Source organism: Sphaeroforma arctica, assembly GCF_001186125.1.
Source record: "Sphaeroforma arctica JP610 unplaced genomic scaffold supercont1.2064, whole genome shotgun sequence".
NCBI lineage: Eukaryota > Ichthyosporea > Ichthyophonida > Sphaeroforma > Sphaeroforma arctica.
The window spans coordinates 1-7,483 of NW_014038494.1; the positions used below are offsets into that span (position 1 = coordinate 1).

The 7,483-nt window shown below is 44.7% G+C and overlaps 1 protein-coding gene across 1 annotated transcript; it reads right to left on the reverse strand.

Moving 5' to 3' along the window:
* Positions 1 to 136: 136 nt before the first annotated feature.
* SARC_12091 (hypothetical protein) lies at positions 137 to 5,770 on the reverse strand. The gene is made up of 5 exons (XM_014293809.1): positions 5,401 to 5,770; positions 5,069 to 5,141; positions 4,688 to 4,838; positions 4,277 to 4,486; positions 137 to 4,013 (listed from the first exon to the last, which is right to left on the reverse strand). The coding sequence occupies exons 1-5, from the start codon at positions 5,578 to 5,580 to the stop codon at positions 191 to 193; spliced, it is 4,437 nt and encodes a 1,478-aa protein (XP_014149284.1). The 5' UTR covers positions 5,581 to 5,770; the 3' UTR covers positions 137 to 190.
* Positions 5,771 to 7,483: the final 1,713 nt, after the last annotated feature.

A 7,483-nucleotide genomic window follows, 5' to 3' on the forward strand; every position in this document is an offset into this window, starting at 1 on the left:
TACATGCATGCATACATACATACATACATACATAAACAGGATAGAGGGAGATGGGCATGTATGATTAGAATATACAATTGATCGTACTACCAACTGCTGTTCACCATTTCCGCCCCTTAAAAACATTGCGAATGGATGCTCGACTGATACTACTAATATTTATTTACTGTACTTTGTCAATCAGATTATTCTAATTCGTGTTGCTACAACGGTGGTTCGTGCTGCTATTATATTTCACACCATGCCTGTGCTTGTCACCTACATGGTGTCCATGTTGCTGTAGGGCTTGTGAGTATGCCTGAGTGCCATGCGCCGTGTTGTGGTGCCCAGTATTATTACACGGATACTGCTTGTGATTGTTAGCGTAGCCTGCCCGCTTGGGATTGGTGCGGAAGTGAGTGTCATTCATCCTGCCGAGTTTGGAGTCTGTAGTGTCGGATTCCCCGCTGGTCAGTGTTTCATCGTCCACCGCGCCGACATCACCTCTCGAAGTCTCCACACTACCACATTGCTGCACACGCCCCAGATTGGTAGATAGAAACTGCTCACCGCAGTCTCTCAGCGCTCTCATCCTATTATCCTCAGTCTGCGACGAACGATCGGACCTACCCTTAGTCGGTCGGTCGGGTTGTCGGTCATCGCGCTCAGCATTTCGGGTGCAGTTGGTGCCAGTTGTACTATTCACGAAGACATTCTGTGCCTCGTTCAGCGACCCACTGCCCCTTGGCTGAGGCCGTCTGCCTTCGCCGGCCTCAGTAACTAAATGCTGCGTTGGATTGCTGTCCGATAGGAGGTGGTCCAGAAAAGACAGGAGCTCCTTAGTGATTGTGGCTGGGTTTTCAGACCGGGGTGCACCAGTACCCTTCGCCAACTCGTCATCTACAAAGTTGGTCAATAGATTGGTATCACCAATCGCGCTCTCGTCGGTATATGTACTATCCATCATCAATCGATAGACTTCATCCGGATACGCACTTGCATCGAAATTAGTGTACGTGCGAGGATTGAAGCTCGGAGTCTGACTCACCCCTGTAGTATTTCCGTCCCAGCTCGCCAGACCACGGACAGGCGTCATAGTATCAACTACCGCATAGGAACCTCGATGCTTCTCCAAGTCCATATCAGACTCCCGCGTACAGGCTCTCACATCGCCCTGGGCTTCGGGCACTAAGTTAATGATATCACGGAGATAATCAGAGTGCATGGGATCACTTCCACTTACACTGGGTCGTAGTCTGGCGTCCTCGTTCTGCTCCTGCTTGTTGCGTGACTGCGCCTCACTCATGATCTGGATCTGTTCTGTGTCCAGATAATACGCATCTGGAACCGGTAGCCCCGACGCCGACCTCGCAGACCCGGTATGTGATACTTGCGCACCATGTGCATCAGTATCTGGGGCCGATTGGCCGTCACACGACGATACATAGACTTCGACCGCTTGCTTACTACAACTACGGCAGCATGTGCATTCGAGCGGGCTTGATCCGGTCCCGGGTCCAAACGAGGAGCTTCTATTCTGACCACCTGCACTGTAAGCATACGCATGGTTGAACCTCGAATCGCGATTGGGATCGGTGTTAGGGTTGTAACAGTCCTCTTGCGCACCTGTATTCATGGGATCAGAGCGTCTCGCATTGTTGTAGCTGCTGTTCGAGGCGAAATTGGTTTTACCCACCATCCTCGGGTTGTATGTACCGTCAAAATTAATATTTGTATTAGTATGCGCGCCCTTGCTCTTCCTCACGGTGGTGTCCAGAGTGTGCGGTATATAGTCACCGCTCTGTGGCCATTGAGAGCAGTTGTTGCGAACCCTTCCGATTGCATTTCCCGATGCAAACATCTGAACACCATACTCGTTCAAGGCCGGGAAACAGGCACCGTCACAACACCCCGGACCGCTAGAGAGTCTCCCGGTTGCTTCCTGAGGCGTAGACTTGCGGGTATTCATCATGGATGTATCGAACTGCGTGTGCACATGAGATCGCTGGGTCTGCGACATGGATGCCGAGGCCATATCGCATGTACCCGCCCCCTGCTCTCGTAAACCACGCCTCTTCCGTTGGTGATGAGGATGCTGGTGTTTACTGTGCTCGATGTCGTAAACCTGAGTACTATGATAGGCGCTGCCATTCCCGGAATCTGTTGCGTTGAGTTGGCTACTGTCGCTGTAAGGCGTGGTAGCACTTGTCGACTCGGTCTCAGCCCCGCTGCTGACTCGACCTCGTATTGCTTTATGCATACTATGGAAGACTGGCTTACCATTCCTCGCTTCTAGCGTACTTACCTCCCATATGCATTTATCCGTCATCGATGGGTGTTCCAGGACAGGAGAGGGACTGGGCCTACTTTGCCCCATGCCTGCATTGGCGTTTGCGCGGCGTGAGCGAGCTTCTGGAGCTGCCAGTCTTTGTGGTTTAGGTCGCTGTCTTGCAGCAGATGTGCATCTTGGTAAAGACTGCGCCAGGGTTTCGAATATATCTAAGTCTATGTCAGTCTCATTAAAATCATTCGTCGTCTCCATATTCAGGAGGAAGTACCCGATATTGTCTGTCCCCTCATTCCCCTTGACATCACTTCTATCGACTGACTGTGACTGTGGCTGCCGTGTTGACACACCATCAGCATTATGTTGGGCACTATTGCCAGAATCTGGCTCGACTGGAGTTGTCCCCGAATCTGACGCACCGTCTGACCCCGAAATTTCCATTTCGAGCTTGACCTTGTACGGATATTCCGTGATGAATGAAGCCGCGTCAGCCCTCAATAGTCCGGCATACAACTCTAGACCAAATTCGTACTCGGAATCGTTGATCTCACTGCTGTTTATCGTGGCGTCTGCAGAGCCCAAACGTTTACCGTCTTCCGACTGCATGTTATTCTTAGTCTGATCCGTAGTACCACCTTCACTGGATTGGCTCGAGTTGACCGTTATGGACATGCTACTCGTATCCGTTGCGACACCATCGTTATTGCGCTGTGCCATTTGTCCATTCTTTGTAATCATAGCATTATCTGTTGTTGTATCGGAGCCCGTATCTGAGTCTCCCATATTATTACCCGATTCCGAACCCCCACTATCCGAACCTGAAGTCTCCATCTCAGGGTTTTGTCTATCTGACCCCGAGGTGTCCATCTCAAGACTTTGTTCATTCACGTTGTTCTCTTCCGAAGAACCGGCGTGTCCTGTCCCAGTACTGCCAGTACTGTACTCTAAAAAGTTTCTCATGCTAGAACTGTCATCGGACTTCGCAGTTTGGAACTGATCGATGTTTCGATTACAATCTCGCAGACCTGTCTCGTTGTCTGAACTCGTTCTCTCGTCCATCTCCTCGCCATCTTCCGCCTGAGACGTTTGCATTTCGATTGCTTCGTCATAAGAAACGTTCTTCGCAGCCAATAACTTCTTGCACTCCCTATCTTCACAATTCAACTTCGGACTCGATATAGAGTCCAAAGCATATGCACAGGCACTCTTCTGGGCACGTAAATCTGTAGGACTTTCGTCGGCCCGATCTGAAAGTGTACTACGCTCTTTATGCCCATTATGTTTCTCCTGTGCGAGCAGAGATTTTACTACAAGTGAGTGAGCGTCCGTACGGGTACTTGCTGCCGACTGCTTCCTGCCTTTACTACTCTTTTCTTTGTTGTGCTCTGATATACTCTTTCTAGGGCCTACCTTCTGAGTATAAGAGTGTACACGTGTAACTTTGTTATGTGTATCTGATATCGGTGCCTTTTCTGATATCGTGAAACTCTCATCCTCGTCACGATCCTGCAGCTTCTTGGCCGAATCGCAGGCTCCGAGTAATTTCGAACCCAATTGTTGTACCCGAGAACCTTTCTTCCCAATTACTGGAGATGGCTTTGCTGTGACAGCGCTTCCACTACTGTTTCCGCTACTAAAACTCCTACCAATATCGGGGACGATATAATTTCTCTTCTTCGTCACAGAGACTCGGCTCCTTTCTCCCACTTTGCGATCAGTATGGCTGCTTTCTTCACTGGCAGTGGGTCTGTTAGTGCAGCATTAATGAAACATCGGTCAGATGTATATTGAACGTGCCGCTCAATAAAAACCAATAGGGCAACACACAGTCTGGCAATGGATTCCATCGAAACGGACTGTCTGAGTCATACAAATGGTGCTGACAACTCTTGCTACATAATTTTGAGGGTCCGTCTAGTGTCCTAATGCGCCAGCACGAGTACAATACAAAGCAAACGCAATACAAGACATCCTATCGATACAAGCACACGCACTCAAAACTATACACACCTAGACTTGCTCTCCAAATCATTTTCTTCGTGACTCAGAGTCGTGATGGACGTAGCTGAATTTACATTCGAGGTCGTGACGTCCTCCTTTGTACCAACAACTGTCTTCGTTGAAGTGGACATAGGTTTCTTCGCGGTGAATTGGTGCACCGTCTGCCTCCAGGGCATTGCTTGAGACAGCATCGATGCTCTGACATGCTGCGGTTGACCCCTGATGGCAACAGACAACGAAGTTAGCTTTAACTAAATTTCAGACATAGGATACCAAGAAGAAATATTTAATTGATACAGCAGAGCCATATTATATACTTCAAACCCCAATCAATATACACTAACCCGTATCGGCTACTGTTGAGGCTGGAAATAGAGAAGCCAGAATATACACTAACCCCAGTGGTTCACATTTACATACCGATTACATTTGATGCTGGAAATAAGTCTCTTCGCCACAGAATTGGCCTGTCCAAACCTTCTGTACTCTGGTTGTCCACCATAGACATAAGTCGCGGACGCCAATGGCCTCAAGGTATTCGGAGTGATCGCCGAATACACGATAGCAGCATCTGTAAGTAGATGCCGAAAATCTATTATTGGCGCCCATCAAGGCATGACACTCTATAATTGTGTATACCGGCACATAAAACCAATAAACCCCCAAAAAAGGACTCAAAACAACCGATTATAAAAGAGGACACTATCATTCGAGCATATACTTATAATTAAAAATACGATAAAATACGATTCCAAACATCGTGTATTATTAAGGATGCTAGCGCCTTTGAATGCGACTTACTTTTCGGCAGGTACACAATCCTAGTACGAGGCCGAGATTGTGGTGCAGTTCCAACGTGTTTCAGTCGTATATGCTGCAAAGATCATGATTATATAATTGCGTTAAGTGCTTTTTAAAGACATACTTCAAAAGAAAACTCAGCGGACGTGACCAGATACTACTGATATCATGAAATAACGGACCCAAAGCACGGGTGCGTACCTGCAGATAAAAAGGAGGAAAATAAGTATTTCTAGAAGACAGCTAAGCCATATCAGTCAGAAAAGATAAGCAATAGATGCTTATATGACAATGATTTAAATCACCCAGGCGCAATGGTACTAACAAATTACCTGGTTCCTCGCGTGGTCCGATGCATATCCGCGATTGCAGTATTCGCACAAAAAACTAAGCTCATTTTCTGTGTAAACTTTTCGCACGCGTCTTTTACTGACATTTTTGTTTGTCTCTTCTTCTTTCACATCATGGACCAAAGTTACCTTTGTGTCGGTTCTATCATTTGCCAGTGCCATGCGTGTGATATTTATCTAAAGGTAATCCAAATTAATTTTCTGATACTCAACGAATATTCGTGATTTCAAGTAAGCAAACAGGCTGACATTGAGCCTTTCTTGGATTGAATAACTAGGTCTCTTATTGTTACAACAAATAGTGTGCAAGTACGTGGTGACAATATCTCGCTAACAGGTGCGTGGCTTCATTGATTCTCAATACTGAGCTGCTATTATCGATTGATGCAGGCATATATAGTTGTCATTAGTGAAAGAAAGAAAGAAAAAACATAAATACCGTTTATTACCAATTTCATACACAAGAAAAAGGTGTGGTTTTACCCACATTTTTGCTCATAGGAATGAGAAGGACAGAGCTCTTTGCGGGGTGATTTACTCCCATACAATGATACATAATTACAAATGACACAAAATTTTAAATTTTAAAAACGGCATGACTCTACGAGTCTATGGTCCTATATCCTATGGAGTCTCGACTCTCGCGGAGAGACGGAGACTTGATCCTGATTCCTGTTCGCAAAATAAAAACCAACCAAATGATAATAAAATGCAATACATATATTTATTTATTTTAAAGCCGACCTCTCCTGTGCCACTTTGGAAATACGTATTTCTGATGTTTTTTTTAAAAGAAGACTGTATTTTTATTATGTATTGAATGTTGCCAGTATTATTTATTTATTTTTTAACAACAAAATCCTATGTAAAATTCCTCGCAACTTGTCAACTTTGTAGTTGTCAACTTCGTTAGATGTCAACTTTCGTTTTCGTAGTGGTCAGAAATCTTTTTCCGACCTTTAGCGACATACACATTGGTGCTATAAATAATACAACGTTTTGATTGATAATAGAACAAACAGAAACCGTTTGATGTCAATCACCACCTCTTTAATCGTCAGTATATATTTCGGGCCATACCGTTATAGCAACATCCACGCCTATATCAGGAAAATACATTCTATATATTATCTCAATCAGAAGGGTTGTTATGTATACGGATAGCACCATGTCTAAGGCCCCTAAACGCAAGTACAAAGAGTAAGATGTTGATACGAAGCAGATTTTAGGGCTAGTGGTTGAAGTTTTGATAGAGATGCAGTTACAAACATGAAGTTCGCGATGGTGAAGGAGGCTGTGAAATCAGCAGGGAGAGCATATGATATACAAACTAGCATTTTGCCAGGCACATACTGTGCATATGGTTCAATAGAACAGTGATCATAAATTCATATCAATTTTCGGACTGTGTTAGATACATGATGTGTACATAATAATACAGGCGTTCCCAAGTCCAATGATCGCTGCTCAAAGTCAGTGCATTTCCCCTATCATATAGTCGGATAGGCCAAGAACCTTTTGGCCAATCAGATGGCATTATAGATGTCAACTCGGTAGATGTCAACTTTTTTTTCCAGGAACGGTCCTTGACAAGTTGCGAGGATCCACTGGATGTAAATATTTACTGTCATAGCCTTCTGAAAATAACACAAAACGGTGTTTCGTGTTGTCCGGACACATGCATTTATTTTATATTTCTATTTTTCTCCAGAGAGAGAAATAAAGGGTCATAAATTCATGATACAGTACAATTTTACGACCTATTTTTTTTAGATAAAAAACCTCCTTTTTTGGGGGGGGCTATCTTTATATTCTATATAACTGTCATGTAAATACATATAATATATATATTTACTTGTTACAAAACAAAATTCAAAAGAATTTTCAGTTTGGTCCTACGGACGTTATTTAGTACGTTCAGCCATATTTTCCTTCTTCCCTCTCTCTCTCTCTCTAGTACTATTTTAAAAATAGTGTAGAGAGTAGAGGGTTATCACTTGTGTGTAACAGCGTGTGTGAAGTTTACAAAATGCAGTAAATATTTACACAACTCCAAGGCTCCAAC

Excerpts from the sequence above, each read along its gene's own strand:
- SARC_12091 (XM_014293809.1), bottom strand. The coding sequence starts at position 5,580 with ATGGCACTGGCAAATGATAGAACCGACACAAAGGTAACTTTGGTCCAT. Across the intron at positions 5,142-5,400 it reads CGGACCACGCGAGGAACCAG|CATATACGACTGAAACACGT; the intron begins GTAATTTGTTAG and ends TGATCTTTGCAG. Across the intron at positions 4,487-4,687 it reads TCCAGCATCAAATGTAATCG|GGGTCAACCGCAGCATGTCA; the intron begins GTATGTAAATGT and ends TGTTGCCATCAG.